At 34.2% G+C, this 19,874-nt stretch overlaps 1 protein-coding gene across 8 annotated transcripts in view; it reads left to right on the top strand.

The window, feature by feature from the left end:
- The window catches only part of SLCO1A2 (solute carrier organic anion transporter family member 1A2), a 124,840-nt gene extending 112,944 nt beyond the window's left edge, over positions 1-11,896 (top strand). For all 8 annotated transcript variants that reach the window (XM_077870837.1, XM_077870832.1, XM_077870838.1 and 5 more), the window contains 3 exons: positions 2,389-2,453; positions 3,023-3,140; positions 10,998-11,896. In XM_077870837.1, coding sequence (XP_077726963.1) covers positions 2,389-2,453; positions 3,023-3,140; positions 10,998-11,217 — 403 coding nt within the window. In that variant the 3' untranslated portion in view covers positions 11,218-11,896. The remainder of the gene's footprint in view (positions 1-2,388; positions 2,454-3,022; positions 3,141-10,997) is intronic.
- Positions 11,897-19,874: the final 7,978 nt, after the last annotated feature.

The following is a 19,874-nucleotide window of genomic DNA, read 5'->3' on the forward strand; positions in this document are numbered from 1 at the left end:
TTCTATACTTATTCTTTTATTATTGTTATTGATTTTTATATTCAGAGAACATGATATGAAAGATAACAGGTTGGGGAGATGGGATATTGAAGCTTTCATTGGGGTCTAGTGCATTTTTTAAGTATTTCATGAGTTTCTGAAAAGAATGAGTTACTTCTGCATTTGGGGTTTACAGTTCCCATATCTCTTGGATTGCAGTAAATCATTGTGTTACCAAAATTTTGTAAATGTAACTCATCAGTTTTTCAGACATAGGTGTTAAAATCTTTAAATATTGTTGATGCATTTCCCCCTATAATACTGTCAGTTTTTAAATTTATGTATTTAGAGACTATATTATAGGATGCAAATGTGCTTTTGATCATTATACTTCTGTTATTAGCGTCACTTAATTCTCTTCTTTATCTTTTAGTTATTTCTTTCAAGGAATTATATTTCATTTCTTAGTTCTGAAACCAGGGATAGTACCAAACCCTACACATATTATATTTTTTCCTATATATACATAGCTATGATATAGTCTAATTTACAAATGTGACACAGCAACAGATTAACAACAATAACTAATAATAAAATGGAACAATTGAAACAATATACTTTAATGAAAGTTAAGTGCATGTGGTCTCTCTCACTCTATAAAAATATCTCATTGCACTATACTTACCCTTTTTCTTCTTGTAATGATATGAGATGATAAAATGCCTACATGATGAGATGAAAGAAGTTGAATGAAGTAGGCATTGTGATACAGGGATTGTAGTATTCAGCTGCTTTTGATCTTCCAATGATATGCCAGCAGGTGGACCATCTGCTTCTGGACTCTAGTTGACTGTGGGTTAATGCAAAGCATAGAAAGTGAAACCATAGATAAGGGGGAACTACTGTATATATTGGATGTTCTGCTTCTTTGAAAGCAGTTCAAATAGTTAACCTGATTATTGAAATTCTTAACCACATTAATGTTTTACTTTCAAAACTTTTCAGTATTAATATCTACCCCCTAATAAAATAAGTATCTAATCAGGCTCTCTTCACATCTCTATTATCTTCCCCCATCACTTGCCAGGGTCATATGGTGGACGTTAACCACTGGATTTTTATTAGTATTACTTGTGTTTCTATTTTTGCGGAATCTCTCCGGGATCTCCTACCATGATGGTAGAGGGTGAAACATCAATGCTATTCTGCCAACCTGAAAAATGATTTCAATTTTTCTCAGCATTTTCTCATGATTTGTATGCTAATTTTTCTGATTCTTGGATTCTAGACATTGACATTATTATCAATGACTATCAATGATAAAGTTCATAGAACAGTTTAAACTGCTTAAACAGTTAAATAATTTCTTCACTATAGTATTTCATGCTTCTGTGAGAGATAAATGGGAAAGAAAAAATTCTTCAGTAAAGTTGAAATGCCCTATTCTCTGTATTAAATGGAAACCATGGGACCAAGAGGATCATGATAGGTCTTTCTGGCTTTTCTTAACTTCTAAGTAAAATCATTGATGTTGTCTAAATAACCTATGCATCAGGAAGATAATGTCTAGATCAACTTATGAGATTTTTTCAAATTTTATACTAAAACACTTACATTGAGAAAATGTACTGTCATTTTATTGACATGCTAAAAATGTATTGCATGCTTTTGTGAAGAAAGCTGCTTTTATTTTCTCAGCTTTGAATTAATCAGGGAAAGGAAGGGAATATAGTGGAACTATAATTAAAAATTATAATTTTTATATAGCTAATCATGCTGATGCTGGAGTGGGACACAAAAAAAGTCCAGTGGGGAATTACAGTCTTCATTTCTATAGGAATTTCAAGCAACAGTGCAAAAGTGGGGGAATTTTTGGAGAGAATGGAGATTTCTGTGTGACTCTTGAAATGATACCAAATCATTTAAAATATATTTGCTTTGGATTTCTTGACCACATCCCTTTGAAAATTTTTAGTCTCTTTCTGCCTTAAATTATATACATTCTCAGCTTTTCTGTATTTTGTCAACATAAATAAGTTAAATACAGCTAGGGTTGCATCATTTTTGTTTTAGGCTAAAGATTTAATCAAGAACTACCACTTCAATAAGTGGATATTGGGGTAGAAATTGATATGACATACTTTCTTCTTTGATAACTCTCTGATAGAAATGAATGAGCAAAAATGATGGGTAAATGCCAAGGACCAGAAGTAGAGGTCCTGTGTAGGCTATAGGCTGAATAATTAGACCTTGGATAACCAAGACCTGAGCATGCAAAAAAAAAAAAAAAAAAAAAAAATCTGGTCCCCAGTGTGTTACTTGCATATAGTTTTTAAAGAAACCATGAAACCATGACAAAGTTTAAAGCTCTACTTTTATTTTATTTATGAATTTACCTTTTCTTTTTAGGTGTATCAAGCCTGAAGAGAAGTCTCTTGGTGTGGGGTTACATACATTTTGCACAAGAGTATTTGGTAAAAATAGTAATTTTTCCAACATCATATCAAAACATTATTAAATACTAAGAAAATTAAATCACACTCTTGAAGTAACAGTCTAGCAAATATCCCTTCTGCTTATAGCACTTTGTAATTTGTATGAGAATGAGGTACAAGAAGAAATAGAGAACTTCCCCCTTTTACTTAAAAAAGATCTATCTGAACTTAATTCTACTTTTTATCTATTAGAAGATTTGAAAAGCAAATGAACAACAACAACAAAATGCTTTGTTAAAGTAAAATGTACATGTGATTGGTCCAGAAAAATGCAGGAAAAATATAAAGAATCATTAATTCAATGTTTTTCTATATCAATAATGTTTATGTTGCATTTATCCATCACATTACTTATCCTTTATAATTTGGAAACTTTATAGTAAAAGTAACTTCTGATTTCTAAAAATAAATTTAAATCATTTTATTCATATTTTGTTAAACTTTATTTGTTCTACAAATAGAGAAAATTAAAATGTTTTCAAACAAAATAATGTGCTTTAATTCTTACCTTGTTGATGGATTTTTCTTTCTCCCTTCTTTAATTGTAGCTGGAATTCCTGCACCTATTTATTTTGGAGCTTTAGTGGATTCTACATGTTTACATTGGGGAATGTTGAAATGTGGTGAGTCAGGGGCATGCAGGATATATGATTCTACCAACTTCAGGTAAAGATAATAAATTTTTTAAAGAATTACTTTCTAAGCACAGCCTGTACATAAAGTGGCACTATTCATGTATAGCATTTTCTTTGTCAGGTACACAGACTACCTTTGACTGTGTTTCCAGAATATATGCTAATACTATATATTTATTACTCATTTATACATAGAATCTTATATTCTCACTATACTCAAAGTACTTGTTAAATATAAGCATGGATGACTTGCCTTTTTAAGTGATCTTTGCTAAATTGGTTGCAATCAATACATTATTGAAAGTAATAGCTGTATATAAACTACCTATCTAAATTAAATTACTCTCTAAAGCATTCCCATTTCATCTTACCTCATTTTTATACCTTACTAGCCTGAATCTTTACTTCCTTTCACATCTACCTCTATTTTTCAAAATGATATTTTTCCTCCATTAAATTTTGCTGACACAATAGTCTTCATAAAGGCTTATTCTTTTGTTAATATAAGTCTGATTTTAAACAAAACTCAAGATAATATTAATGTGTTTTTTAACGAAATGCTTCCATTTTGCTCTATTTTCATATTCTTTTTCATTTGGAAACCTGAATTTTGTTTAAATTTGTATTAATTTCTCCTGACGAAGCAGTACAAAAATTCATTTACTAAAAAACAATTTAGCATTGTTTAAAACATTCTAAGGTCTTATCTTTTTTTTTAAATAAATTATTTTTTTATTGGTGTTCAATTTACCAACATACAGAATAACACCCAGTGCTCATCCCGTCAAGTGCCCCCCTCAGTGCCCGTCACCCATTCACCCCCACCCCCCGCCCTCCTCCCCTTCCACCACCCCTAGATCGTTTCCCAGAGTTAGGAGTCTTTATGTTCTGTCTCCCTTTCTGATATTTCCCACACATTTCTTATCTTGATTAGTAAAATGATATATGTGGAGAACTGTGAAGAGAGCAGACAACATGAGATTCATGTTTTCATCAGTTCTCTGTTCCCCTATAGCTCTACAGGGGTAATGTGAAGGTGGGCCCAAGCACATACTGTGTATGCAATGGGTTTGATTCACAGTCGAAAAACCCTGAGGATCACTAGTGTAGATTGGCCTCAACCTGCTGCCAAGATTCATTTTGATAGTAGCCTTAATTAAATGCTATTTCAGACAAAATAATTATATTTGGTACCATCCTCTATCAGTCAGATTAATTGGAGTGGCCGATAAAGTAGTGTACTCATGAGAAAATTCACCACATATAAATATTGTGTAGAAACAGGAGGTGGATATTGTTAGTAGACAGTTCTCCATGGGTCTCTTACATTTCTGCATACCTTGTTAGCAGAGGCTTTTTTTTGAACTATCTTTTCAAGGACGTTTGAATAGTAAATGACCTTGGAAGATATAGATGATGTTTTCCTATCTCTAGAGTTTGCTGTCTAGGATGATAAAAATAATAACTCTCTCTAGGTCAAAGGTTGGCAGATTTGCTTGTAGCCCATTTAAAAGAATGGGATTTCCTAAACTCAGGATTTCTCAGCTGTGATCCAAACCCATTGTGTGCACAAGGTCCACATAGGTCTTTCACCATGGGATTCCTTTGGGACTTGAAGATTAAGGAAAACCAGCCTGAACTCGCAGCTTTTGCTGATTTCTGTACTGTGAGTAAAAAAGTCCTTTGTCTCTGACATGGAAGTCTTGTATCTTGAACCAGTATCCATGCAACTGTGGCAGGCTAGCCTGTTAGCTTAAAATCCAGGTAAAATCTAGGAGTCTTTTATAGTTCTTAAGAACAGAAATGCTGATTAACTTTAAATTTTGCCAAAAATGTAAGGCTAAAAGGATGGCCACTTATATTTACTTGACGCCAATAGAAAAGAAGAAAAAGATTAAGGAAAATTAAATGGAAGTAAGAAATAGGAAAATAAAAACACACAAAATAATTTGAAAATATAAGCCTAAGTATACCAAGTTTCACAATAAATGTAAAGCAAATGAATTTGCTTCTTAAAAAGATAATGACTTCACATGAATTTCAATGTTTTCAAAATTCTAGCTATATGCTATTTGTAAGACACTGCCTACAAAATATAATATGAAGAAAGGCTAAAGATGAAGGTCAGAAAAGATATACCAGACATATATTAAAATCAAATTTCTGTGGTTATATTAATGACTGTGAGACAAAATAGAATTTAAATTGAAAAGGATTGGGGCACCTGGTTGGCTCAGTCAGTTAAGTTCCAACTCTTGATTTCAGCTCAGGTCTTGTTCTCAGGGTTGTGAGTTCAAACCCTGCATTGGGTTCCATTCTGGGCATGGATCCTACTTTAAAAATAAATAAATAAATAAATAAATAAATAAATAAATAAATAAATAATGAAAAATGATTAATAAAGAAGAATGTTACTTAGTAATCAAAGAAACATTTTTTTTTTTTTATGATAGTCACAGAGAGAGAAAGAGAGAGAGGCAGAGACATAGGCAGAGGGAGAAGCAGGCTCCATGCACTGGGAGCCCAACGTGAGATTCAATCCCGGGTCTCCAGGGTCGTGCCCTGGGCCAAAGGCAGGCACCAAACCACTGTGCCACCCAGGGATCCCCCAAAGAAACATTTTATCAATAATATGTAACAGCCATCAACCCATGTATATCTATTAACATAATCTTGAATATATAAAACAAAAAATTTACAAATTACAAGAAATCTAAATCAGAGTGGAAAATTTCAACACACTTTCCAAACAGGTGAATAGAAAATATAGACAAAAAAATCATTGATGATAGAGAAAATTTTGAACCACCAAATTGTACAAGAGTTATCTAATATATAACAATTTTAAAAAGCCCAACCAAGAGAATATATATTTTTCTCAGGCCTATAAGAAGCATTTATTACAACTAAGTCCAATGCCACAAAGTTAAAAAAAAGTGTTGATAATATATATATAACCACTATTTTCTGTCCATAATGTAATGCAGTTAGAAACCCATGATAAAATTTTGCCAAAGCCTCACATTTGAAATTACTCATAGGTCAAAGAATAAGTTCTAATACGAATAATAAAATGACTAGAACTCCTGTCATAGGAAAACTTGTGGGACAAAGCTACGCCAGTACTCAAATGTGTATTTAGGCCTTTAAATGTATATATGTTTTTAAAAAGACTGAAAATTAGTGAACTCAGAATTAAGGAAAAGGACAATGTAACTTCAAATAAAGTAAATAAAACCCTGATAAATAATTTGATAAGTTATGTACTGATATATTTCCTATTTCAAATAAGAACAGTAGATACAATATAATTTTTATATTCCGAAGGGATATATCTGGGTTCAAAGATAATAAAAACGTTATCTAGCATATCTAGTTTTCCTGAACTAGAAATTGAACAGAAACATAAAGAATAAACATAAAGAAATAAACAGAGCTGAGAGCAAAGCCTAAATGCAAAGCCTTTAAACCTAGAAATGTGCAGTGGTTTCTAGGTGATCAGTTTCCAAAAAGAAAATAAAATACTTTTAGGAAGTCAAGAGATCAGATCCAGATTGAATGCTTTAATTCATGAGGTGGTATTCATCACTCTTGGATTGAATTGAATGGTGTCCATCAAAATTTCACATCTACCCATGATCTCAGCATATGATTTTATTTGGAAATAAGTCTTTGAATTAGTGAAATTAAGATGAGGTCATACTGGATTATGTGGGCTGTAAATCCAATCACCTGTGTCCTTATAAGAGGAAAAGATGCAAAGGGACACATACACAGGAAGATGCTATGTAGAGACAGAGGTAGAGATTGCAGTATTGCATCTACAAATCAAGGAATGCTAAGGATTGCTGGCAATTACCAACAGCTAGGAAGCGTCAAGAAAGGATTCTTTCCTGGAGCCTACAGAAGAAGCCTAGCCATGCCAACATCTTGACTTCGGGTTTCTAGCCTCCAGAATTGTGAGAACAACTTTATTTTGTTTTAAGCCATCAATTTTGTGGTGCTTTGTTATAGCAGCCCTAGAAAACAAATACAAACGTCATTGTAAAAGAGATTTTGAAAGAATAAATACAGAGAAAGAAAGTCAGAACAATCAGCAACAACAACAAAATACTCAAAATTGTTTAGTTTTGCAAGCTAAAACTTAAAAACACTTGAATAATTCTACTGGCAAAAAAAGATAAGCACTTAAATTACCAATTGAAACATACTTAATTCCAGATCAAATTTAATATAATGTAGGAGTTTGACAAAGACTTTAAAATAAGTGTGCTTAATCAGCTCAAAAAGATTAAGAATAATAAGTAAATGGTATAATATCCATTAAAAATGAACCAGAAATTGTAAGAAAAAGCAAGCAGAAATAAGAATATCAAAAAGAACTCTTGGGAAGATTAGAGATTAAACGTATATCATTGAGATAACAAAAGAATCTTAAATATGCAATACATTTCAAGTTAATATAGTTAACATGAGAATTAGTGAACTGAAAGAGAGCACAGAAGAATTTATCTAGAAAAAAAAATCTAAATCAAGATTTTAAAATCTATCAATAAATCAATAATCAATAATCTGAAGTGATTAAATCAATAATCTGAAGTGATTCAACAAAAATGAATGCCTAGATAATATTAAAGATCAGTTAACAATTAAAGCATACACTTCAAAAAAAATTCTAGAAAGAGAATTGAGGAAATGTCAGATGTAAATTAAAGAATTAATGGCATAAAATTTCCTAGAATTTGAGACATAAATTTTCATATCAAAGGTGAACTTTTTATTTTTTTTAAGATTTTATTTATTCATGAGAGACAGAGAGAGAGAGTCAGAGACATAAGCAGAGAGAGAAGCAGACTCCATGCAGGGAGCCCAATGTGGGACTCAATCCCAGGAGTCCAGGATCACTCCCTGAGCTAAAGGCAGATGCTCAACCTCTGAGCCACCTAGGCATCCCCACAGGTGAACTTAAAATGTATAGTAGAATAGATATAAATGGACATATAAGAGCAAAATTACAAATATTCAAGGTAAAGGAAAAAAACCCATAAATTACAGAGAAATAAATATGTGGCTTACAAAGAAATGACAATTAGGTCAATAGCAGATAGGTCACCAGCAACAATAGAACCTAATATCTTTGATCCTTATTGCTTTGTGTTTGAGTTAAAACAAAACCACAAACCATATAGCAAGAAATGAGTAAATGTGGGCAGCCCGGGTGGCTCAGCGGTTTAGCGCCGCCTTCAGCCCAGGGCGTGATCCTGGAGAGCGGGTATCGAGTCCCACGTCTGGCTCCCTGCATGGAGCCTGCTTCTCTCTCTGCCTCTCTCTCTCTCTCATGAATAAATTTTTTTAAAAATGAGCAAATGTGACTATAAACTTTTAAATTTTCTTGATAACAGAAGACATTGTAAACAATAAAGAATGTTGTTAATATATAAAAACTAATGAAAACTTTTGGGCAATATCTATTAAGCTGTGTACTCTACAACCCTGAGACATATTTTAGAGAAACTCTTGTTTACATTAAAAGGAGACTTATTGCAGTATTATTGATATTAGAAAATGTTAAAACAAGTGTCCAATAGGGAATTGATTAATAAATTGTGGTATATTCACACATTGAAGTGTGGTGCAATAGTTAAAAATAAATAAAGTAGGGATGCCTGGGTGGCTCAGCGGTTGAGCATCTGCCTTTGGCTCAGGACATAATCCTGGGGTCTGGAATTGAGTCCAGATCAGGTCCCTTGCAGGGAACCTGCTTCTCCCTTTGCCTATGTCTCTGCCTCTCTCTCTCTGTGTCTGTTATGAATAAATAAATGAAATCTTAAAAGAAGAAGAAAGAAAGAGAAAGAAAGAAAGAAAGAAAGAAAGAAAGAAAGAAAGAAAGAAAGAGAAAGAAGAACTGTATGAGCATAGTTTTATTTTTTTTTGTATGAGCATAGTTATAAAATGAAGGGCTAACAAACACATTTTCAGAATAAAATATATAGTGCTATTCCAATTATTTTAAATGTAAAAACGTATAAAGTAATTGTATATGTTATGAATATAAACATACGCACCTTGTAAAACTATAAAAATAAACTAGGAACAAAATCCGTAACATTCAACATAGTCTTACATCTAGAAAGGGCTAAAAGGTCATATCATAGGGGTATACAGGGAATTTCAATGTATTAGTATTTTCTTTTGAATTGGTCTCAAACAAAAATGGCAAAATTTAATCATTTTGAAGTACAAACCTTTTATTCTGTATTTTAAAAGTGTTTCATAATAAAATTTTAGAAGTAAAAAATTTAAAAAGATGCAGAAATTAATAAATGGACTATACACCATAGAGGTACAATACAAATAAAACACTATTTTTTGAAAAGATTAAAATATAATAATAATAACAATAATCTGAAAAGGCAAATAGAGAGGAGATACGAATAAATACTATTGAGAATAAACAAGGAAATGTAAATACAAATACTTAGGGATTTTAGTCACACAATTCAGAAACATTAAATAGATGGTTTTCAAGATGAGTGTATATTACCAAATTTTACTGTAAATACATAGAAAACATGAATATTTTCATAGCTATTTAAAAATGTTAATCAGTCAAAAGTTCCCATCCCTAAAGGCACCACGTCCAGATTCTTTTTTTTTTTTAAGATTTATTTATTCATGAGCAACACAGAGAGACAGAGGCAGACACCGGCAGAGGGAGAAGCAGGCTCCCCATAGGGAGCCAGATAAGGACCAATGGAGATCCCGTGATCACACCCTGAGCTGAAGGCAGATGCCCAACCACTGAGCCACCCAGGCATCCCTAAGACAAGTTTTATAAACCTTCAATGAACTGATGATTTCTACATAATACAAGTCATTCCAAGAAATGGGAAAAAAGGGGAAAATTTCTTGATTTACAAAACTAGTACAGTCTTGATATTTGCATTAGACAACTTCAGTAGAAGGAAAAAATACAGGCTGATTTTACTTATAAATATGCATGCAAAAATTCTAAATAAAAAATTAGCAAATCAAATCTAATATATAAAAACTCACTCATAGAATTTATATTAGGCATGCAAGGATGGTTCAGTATGAGAAAAATTTATCAATCTAATATACCTTATTAACACAATAAAGGGGGTAAAATCTTGAATATTCTGCTATGCAGAAAAATAATTTGGTGATACTTTACTTATTCATATTTAAACTTTGAGCAAGCTCAGGATAGAAGAAGAGTTTTCTTAAAGTAATTAAGGTTATCAAAAACAAAACAAAAAAAACCCCACAGAGTAGAAATCACAATTGATGGGGATTTCTTTGAAAGCATTTTTATTAGATACTAGAAAAAACCTGCTCACTATCAGTATTATATATATATTTTTAAAGATTTTATTTATTTGAGAGCATGAGAGTGTGCATGCTTGAGCATGAGCTGGAGAGGGGCAGAGGGAGAAGCAGGCTCCCCACTGAGCAGGAAGCCAGATGTGGGATGCAATCCCACAACTCCAGAATCCTGACCTGAGCAGAAGGCAGGAAGCAGTCCCTTAACCAACTGAGGCACCCAGATGTCCCTCAGCCTTACACTTAGAGGTTCAATTCAATGTAAAAAGATTTTTAAAACCCAAAAGATTAGAAGAAAAGAAAAGAAGTGTGAGTTTTCTCGATGAAAAATTCCAAACAACATTTAACAAACATTAGAATTAATAAGTGAGTTCACTTATATAAAATTGACATGCAAAACAATTATAATTATCTGCTGTAATCTTCATGGGAATGAAATACTAAAAATTAAAGATACGCAAAACTAACGTACTCACTACACTTTATTATTTAATATATTTTAATTATTATATAGATTTAATATATTTTAACATTTTTTTGATAGATACATCTACCTTGGCTTGCCAGCAGCTCTAAGAGGAACAAGCTATATTCCAGCCTTTTTAATCCTAATTATGTTGAAGAAGCGTCTTCTACCTGGTGAAAATGCCTCTTCAGGAACTGTACTTATAGAGGCAAAGGTTACAGGAAAGGAAAACGATTGCAAAGATATGCACCAAAATTCCAAAGTTTTGAATGATGGTGAATTAAAAACTAAACTGTAATGCCTTATTATATCATGCTTCCCAGAGTTGGAGAATACACTACAACTTAATTGTTTTTAAAATCAATAGGGATACAGGGGGTAACTTTTTCTTGTTTATGAACCTCAAATTTTGGTGTTGTTTTGTTTTGTTTTTTACTCAAGATAAAGAAATGTTCATTGATGGTATTTCTGAGACATCAATGGCATTTGAGATATTCCTCAGAGGGACATTTATAACAACCTTCAAAACAGGAGATTAGAACTAGCTTTATTTTTATGTGGAAATAACAATTTCTCTTTTAAGTCATGTGAAATTAGGGTATATTTCCCACATTTCCTTTTCCAAATGATTCTAAAAATTTTCTATTATGAAAATCTATTTAATTCCATTGAATTTCTGCTTTGATATTGGGGTTATTTAGAGAATGAAATTCTTACCTGGCTTACATGAATATTTAAGTATTTTATTCAAATTTATCACTTTTATGTGAGAGAGGCCCACATTTTCTAATTCTAGGAATTGTTCTTTAACTTCTCCTATTCCTTCCAGACATGAATGTTTTAAAATAGATTACTCATTAATATGCCATCACTTTCTCTCATCTTGTTCCCAGCTTTATTACTCAAGTCATATATTTGCTCATTTTGTTCAGAACACTGAGAAACTGAGTCAGGTTATTAAAAATATGTAGCAAAGATTGTTGGATTTTTTTTTTTTTTTTAGCAATTCAAACCTGGTGACTAAACTCTCTGTGAAAAACAAGTGTTCAGTCAAAGGATGAAAGGATAATATTAGAAAAATACTAGTCCTTAAGGCTGTAGTGTCAGATATTGTCAAAGGAACATTGTCCCAAATTCAGGAGACCTTCTGAGACCAATGTTTATCCTACCTATGATGTCCAAAGTTAGAACACAAATACTAATTTTCCATAAGTCATCTTAAAGAATGATGCTTTAAAAAAGTAGCTTCTGTTATGAAACTGGGTTAATAAAATTCAAGATACACATTTAAAACTAAATCTACTAAAAAAATAAAAAAATAAAAATAAATCTACTCATATTATTATTTTGTCATTTATGGATACAATAAAAGGATGAATGAATTTAAAAGACAAGAGACCCTATTGATGATGTGGGGTTTCTGGTTCAAGGGAGCAGAATAAGCAACCATATTTACCTAATCCTTATTTTCTCTCCTTATTCTCCATTCCACTTAAATAATAGTCAATACATAAAACATAATATATTTACATAATGGTGAGGAGATTACAAGGAGGGAGGGTGGAAAAAGTGGATGTCAATATACTATGGTTATATATGCGTAATATAAAGGGAATGTGAATTCCTCCAAGATAGAAGAGCAGAAGAGGGCATAATCTAGAATGCAGTCACAAGGAGCCTGGAATATAGGTAGGAGCCTCTGAGTTGCAAATTCAAATATCACCAAAAAAATTAGTAGCTGCACAGAAAATAAAGCAGTTAATTGAAAGACTGCCTAAAGATATTTTGAAGACTAATATGATTTCCTGAATGATTATATGTGTCATATGAGAAGAAAGCAACTCAGATGAGAAGACTGGGTAGGTCAGTCTTTAAGAGTTAAATTTTGGACTTGTGGAGTTTGAAATTTCATTTTTGGTTTTATTAAAAATAACCATGATTCAAGACAGGAGTGTTGTTGAAATGTGAGAGAAGAACTACTCATTGGAAATGAGGAATGTAATTCAAGGTAGGTCTGATTGCAGCAGTGAAGTAAAGTTGAGTTTTTACAGTTGAGGGTTAGGGTCTAATGACAAGAAATTTGGAGTTGGTGGGGAGGATGTGGCAAGAATCACTTGGAAGCTAAAAGGAGGAAAAAGGACCTATTCTAATTCCAGAGACTCATGAGAAAAAGAACACAGCACCACATAAGAAGTTTTTGGGGGGAGGAGAGGAAGATGGTGGCAGAAGAGGAAACCCTTGGTTCATCTCATTCCATGAATCCAACTATCAAACATCCTAAATACTCCCCAGAAAATGGCCTGAAGACTAACAGAGCACACTCCACAGCTAAAGGGAGAGAAGAAGTCACATCAAAGAAGGAGGAAGTGCAGAGATGGGGTTTAGGGGAGAAAAAGGTCCCAGGTGCTGTGGAGAGGCAGGAGCCATGGTCATGGAAAAAGGCAAGATTGGGGATCCCTGGGTGGCGCAGCGGTTTGGCGCCTGCCTTTGGCCCAGGGCGCGATCCTGGAGACCCGGGATCGAATCCCACGTCGGGCTCCCGGTGCATGGAGCCTGCTTCTCCCTCTGCCTGTGTCTCTGCCTCTCTCTCTCTCTGTGACTATCATAAATAAATAAAAATTAAAAAAAAAAAAAAAAAAAAAAAAAAAAAAAAAAAAGGCAAGATTGAGAGGAGTGCACAGGGGGGTGTACAAGGAGAATGTTTTCAAGAATGTTTTCTTGAAACCAGTAGGGCTTGAAGACTGAGGTTTAAAGGTCAGCAGGTTTGACTGGGATAGAGCCCTGAGGGCATTGAATTGTTCCTAGAGAGAGGGTAGGCAAATGATAACTGGGGCAGACAGTGTGGAATCAGTGACTGACAGAGCACCTGAGGCACACAATGGGGAGATTATTTGCTCTTCGCAGAGGGTGTTCCTGAGAGGCAGCATTCAAGGAGTGAACAAATCGTGCTGGCTGGCACCATTTCCCTCCTCCACCCCTCAGCATAAACACAGAACAACCTGCAGGAAATCAGCTCAGCCCAAACACTGGCTGCCTGACTTGCTTACACGAAGCTCCACTCCCTTGCACTCTGGCAGGACTGTCCTTCTCAGTCAAACTTGCCTCAGTGTAGCAGGCCCCTTACTCCCCAGAAGGTAAGCACAACCCCTGCCCACATCGTATCCCCTGACCGGAAAGTTCTGCAGGGCCTCAGTTCTGGTGGAGTTACTGTCAGTTTTTTTTTTTAATAGTTTTTTTTTTTTTTTAAGATTTTATTTATTTATTCATAGAGAGAAAGACAAGAGAGGCAGAGACACAGGCAGAGGGAGAAGCAAGCTCCATGCAGGGAGCCCGACGTGGGGTGGGATTTGATCCCAGGTCTCCAGAATCACACCCTGGCTGCAGGCAGTGCTAAATTGCTGCGCCACTGGGGCTGCCCTACTATCAGGTTTTATTTCACAAGCAGAACAGAATACATTTAGTTAAAATTTGCCAAATTCTAGCCAGGGACAAAAATTGTCCACAACAGATAAGGAGAGCTTCTGTAGACAACTGGCCTAAAGGATAGAGCAGCCAATACACAAGAGTAGAGCATAAGCAACACATACCTAGGACACTCCCCAAAGCATCAGGCTCTGGCACCTCATGATCTCTTCCTTAGGCCATTACTTCTAGAAGCTGGTGACTTAACTGGCTTTTTAAATGCAGAAAAGTAGACAGAGACTTAGACAATGCAAAGGTGGAGGAATTTATCTCAAATGAAAGAACAAGATAAGGCCGTGGTGAGAGATCTTTGTGAAACAGATATAAGCAACATGCCTGATGGAGAATTTAAAGCAATAATCATAAGTATACTAATTGGGTTTGAGAAAAGAAAACATCAGTAAGACCCCTACAACAGAGATAAAAGAGTTAAAAAAGAATCAGAGATGAAAAATGCAATAAATAAGATTGGAAACAGGCTTGATACAATGAACAGCAGGCTGGCAGAAATGGAGAAACAAATTAGAGACCTAGAAGGCAAAATAATGGGAAATCTGAATCTGAACAAGAGAGAGAAAGAAGTATTATGGAGCACAAGAACACACTTAGGGAACTCAGAGACTCCATCAAACATAAAAACATTCATATTATATGAGTCCCAGAAGAAGCAGAGAAAGAAAAGGCAGCAGAAAATTTATTTGAGGAAATAATAGCTGAAAACTTCTGTAACCTTGGGAAGAAAACAGACATCCAGATCCAGGAAGCACAGAGAATTCCTATCCAAATCAACAAAAGCAGACCAAAACCAAAATGTATCACAATTAAATTTGCAAAATATAATGATAATGAAATAATCTTAAAGACCAGAAGAAAAATAAGTAACTTACAAGGGAAATCTATAAAGTTAGCAGGAGATTGCTCAGCAGAAACTTAGCAAGCCAGAAGAAAGTTGCATGACATTCAACATGCTGATGGGAAAAATCTGCAGCCAAGAATACTCTATCCAGCAAGGCTATCATCATGAGAAAAGGAGAGAGAAAGAATTTCCCAAACAAAAACTAAAGGAGTCCATGACCACTAATCTAGCTCTGCAAGAAATATTAATGGGGACTCTTAGGGTGCAAAGGAGAAATCAAAAGTGACAAAGACAGAAGAGGATCAGAGAAATCTCCAGAAACAATGACAAAACAAGTAATAAGATGTTAATGAATATATATTTATCAATAATTACTTTCAATGTAAATGTACTAAATGCTCCAATTAAAAGATACAGGGTGTATTGGGTGATAGGCATTAAGGAGGGCACTCGATGTAATAAGCACTGGGTGTTATATGCAACTGATGTGTCACTAAATTCTATCCCTGAAACTAATAATACACTATATGTTAACTAAATTGAACTCAAATAAAGAATTTTTTTAAAAAAGATATAGGGTGTCAGAGTGGATAAAAAACAAGACTAATCTACATGATATCTGCAAGACATTGATTTAAGACCTAAAGACATCTGCAGACTGAAAGTGAGGGGATAGACAAACATTTATCATGCAAATAGATGTCAAAAGAAAGCTTGAGTGGCAAAACTTATACTGGACAAACTAGACTTTAAAACAAGACTGTAATAAGAGAGAAGAAGGGCACTATATCATAATAAAGGGGCCTATTCAACAAGAAGACCTACTATTATAAATATTTATGCACCTAATATGGGAACAGGCAGATATAAATAACAATTAATACCAAACATTAAGGAATTAGTTGATAATAATACAATAATAGTAGGGGACTGTAATACACTTACATCAATGGACAGATCATCTAACATCAACAAGGAAACAATGGCTTTGAATGACATCCTGCACCATATGGACTTAACAAACATATTCAGAACATTTGATCCTAAAGCAGCAGACTGCACATTCTTTTCAAGTGCACATGGAACACTCTCTAGAATAGATCACATACTGGGTCACAGATCAGGTCTCAACCAGTACTAAAAGATTGGGATTATTCCCTGCATATTTTCAGGCCACAGTGCTTTGAAACTTGAACTCAAATACACGAGGAAATTTGGAAAGGACTCAAATACTTGGAGGTTAAAGAGCATCCTACTAAAGAATGAATGGGTCAACCTTCAGGATATTAAAGAAGAATGAAAAAAAATACAAGGAAACAAAAGAAAATAAAAACAGTGGTTCAAAACCTTTGGCATACGGCAAAAGTGGTCCTAAGAGGGAAGTATATAGCAAGATAAATCTTAAACTATCCAACCTTATATCTAAAGAAATAGAAAAAGAACAAAGTCTAAAGGCAGTAAAAGGAAGGAAATGATAAAGATTAGAGCAGAAACAATAGATATAGAAACAAAACAAAACAAAACACAAAACCCAATAGAATAGATTGATGAAACCAGGAGCTGGTTCTTTGAAAAAATTAATAATATTGATAAACCTATAGCCAAACTTATCCAAAAGAAAGGAGAAAGGACCCAAATAATTAAAATCACAAATGAGAGAGCAGAAATAACAACCAATACCACAGAAATACAAACAATTAAAAGAGAATATTATGAAAAACTATATGCCAACAATTTAGACAATCTAGAAAAAGAGACATGATTTTGGACCCAGTGCATCAGGCTCACTCTTACCCCCTCCTGGGGCAGATGGCATTTTACTCTGAGAAGATCAGGTTCTCTCTTAACACTTCTTGGTGGAGGAAGAAGATTAGAAAATTTGAATGAATGCTTTGTGGTCTATGACCTCTGTTGTTGGAGCCCATGAGGTCTGGGAGGTTAGTTCTTATTCTGAACACACTTTCCATGACAGCATAGAGGTAATGGCATAGCAGATAGAAATGGAAGAGAGAAACAGGAGAAGACCAGAAGTGGGAGGTCTGGGATCACTTACTTTCTTAATTAATATTGTGGGGAAGCTCCATTAATGGTAAAAGAGATAGTGACTTAATGTATTATTTATAGTTCTAACTATAACTGGTATTTACAGGAACCAAAAATAAAGGAATATAAAAATTAGGAAAAGATAGATAAAGGGGAGGAGACGGAATAATCATTCTTCATATTTTATAACAGAGCTAAAATATATTTTAAGCATGATGAATTAAGATAGAACTGACATACACTTATTAAAACTCTATGGAGAACCTGGGTGGCTCAGTTGGTTAAGCCTGTGACTCTTGAATCTGGCTTAGGTCATGATCTCAGAGTTGTGAGATCAAGCCCCCAGTCAGGCTCTACACTCAGGGGGAGTCTGAGACTCTCTCTCTGTCTCTGTCTCTCTTTGTGCCCCTCTTCCTGCTTGCTCTCACTCTCTCAAAAATAAGTAAATAAATCTTTTAAAAAAAATGATTGCCTCTGCTGCCCTGGACTATCATGAGAAAAAAATAATACATTTGTCCTTCATTTTAGGTTTGTTACACTCTGATTTTTCCCATACACGAAAAAACAAGGTTAAAACATAGTATTTCATAAAGAATAACACATCAGCAAAAACAATAATAACAAAGAAATGAGATCATGCATTTTATAGAAAGGTAAAAACTGAGCCTTCCAGTTTTTAAGAGTTGTTGAGGTCCTCCAATGAGTGCTTATTGAATAACTGCACTTATTCACATTTCTGTGATTGGTCCTAGAGGATATGTGTGTTGGTGTGTGTACCTGATGGGGGTGCTAACTAAGCATAGTCTGTAGAATTTAAGTAGAATTCAAATTGGCATCATTTCATTAGGGTGAATAAATATACATACAGAAACAACTACAGAACAACAAATAATAGCACAGTGTAATTTCCAACACTATGGATATATAATAGGTCACTGAGTAATCAGAGTTTATACAAAAGCTTCCCATTCAGATCTGGTGGGAAATGATGCCTTCAGATTGATAAAGAGAAAGAAAGAAAAAAAAAAAAAAACAGCCCTAATTGAGGGAAGAATAGAAGCAAATAATGTGGTAATTTGTCCTTTATTGTTAACTACAGATATATTGGCAGATATAATTGGTAATCTCTTTCCAACAATAACAACAACAATAGCAGCAACAACGAAAGAAAGCTTTCTGAGGATATAATTTGTGCTCTTTTTTTCTTTTTTTGTCCTTCCTGAATGAGGGATATTAGACCTTGAGGAGCAGCAGCCAACCCAGAACCAAAAGGCAAAAGGCAGAAGAAGGCGGACACCTGGGTAGCTCAGTGGTTAAGCGTCTGTTTTTGGCTCAGGGCATGGCTCCAGAGTCCTAGGATCGAGTCCCTCATCGGCCCCACCTCGAGGAACCTTCTCCTGTCTCTGCCTCTCTCTGTGTATCTCTCATGAATAAATGAATAAAATCTTTTTTAAAAAGGCAGAGGAATGAAGACATTTGAGGAAGGTGGAACAGGAAGACAGCTAGAACCTGACTACCTGATACAGTGCTGAACACCTGCACTAGCAGAATCAGGGCTAAGTTTTGTGGAGTATTAAGCTTCTAAAACAAGAGGATAGTTTATATAAGAAAAAAAATCAAAATTATTAGTACAAAATAAGGTCAAAAGGAATATTTAGAATGAAAACAAATACCACAAATTTGATGTAATATGCTTTAGGCCATAATCATGATATAAAAAAAAAAACCCTACTGCAAACATTATAGTTAAATAAGAAATATTAAAAGCTTTCCTGGTAAGTTGGGAGTGAGGAGATAATGCTTGTTATAATCATTTCTACTTAACATTATACCCAATGTCCTCATCATTGGATGAGGAGAAACAGGGAAACAGGAGGGGGGAAAAAAGAATCAAAATTTGTAAGGATAAGAAAAGAAAAAGTAGGGACACCTGGGTGGCTCAGTGGTTGAGTGTCTGTCTTTGGCTCAGGGTGTGATCCCGGGATGCTGGGATCAAGTCCTACATTGGGCTCCCCACAGGGAGTCTGCTTCTCCCTCTGCCCGTGTCTCTGACTCTGTGTGTGTGTGTGTGTGTCTCTCATGAATAAATAAATAAAATCCTTAGAAAAAAGAAAGCAAAAAAAAGTAAAATCATCAGTGCCAAGTTGTGTAAGCAGAAAATACAAAAGTTACTACAGATAAACTGTCCAAATTAATAAGTGTATTATAACTGATCTCTGGATACACAAAATCAAATGTAGTTTTTCATATATCAATTGCACTAGGAAATTATGTTAGTAGAACATACTATGTAGTGTAGCATCCCAAAAAACCACACACTGAAATCATAGAAATAAATCTCACAGCAAGTATCCATCCAAGACATCTATCCTCAAAACTACAGGGGAGTACCCAGAGAAATAAAGACCTGTATCATGCTTGTTGACTAAAAGATCTAATATTGTAAGGATGTCAGTTCTTCTGAAATTTATCTACAGATTTAGTGAAATCTCAAACAAAATCCCAGTACTTTTTGAAATGAGAACATTGACAAGATATTTTGTCCTTTACATGGAAATATAAAGGGCCAATGCAATTTTGAAGATGAAGGAAGA

Source organism: Canis aureus, chromosome 25 (genome assembly GCF_053574225.1).
Source record: "Canis aureus isolate CA01 chromosome 25, VMU_Caureus_v.1.0, whole genome shotgun sequence".
NCBI lineage: Eukaryota > Metazoa > Chordata > Mammalia > Carnivora > Canidae > Canis > Canis aureus.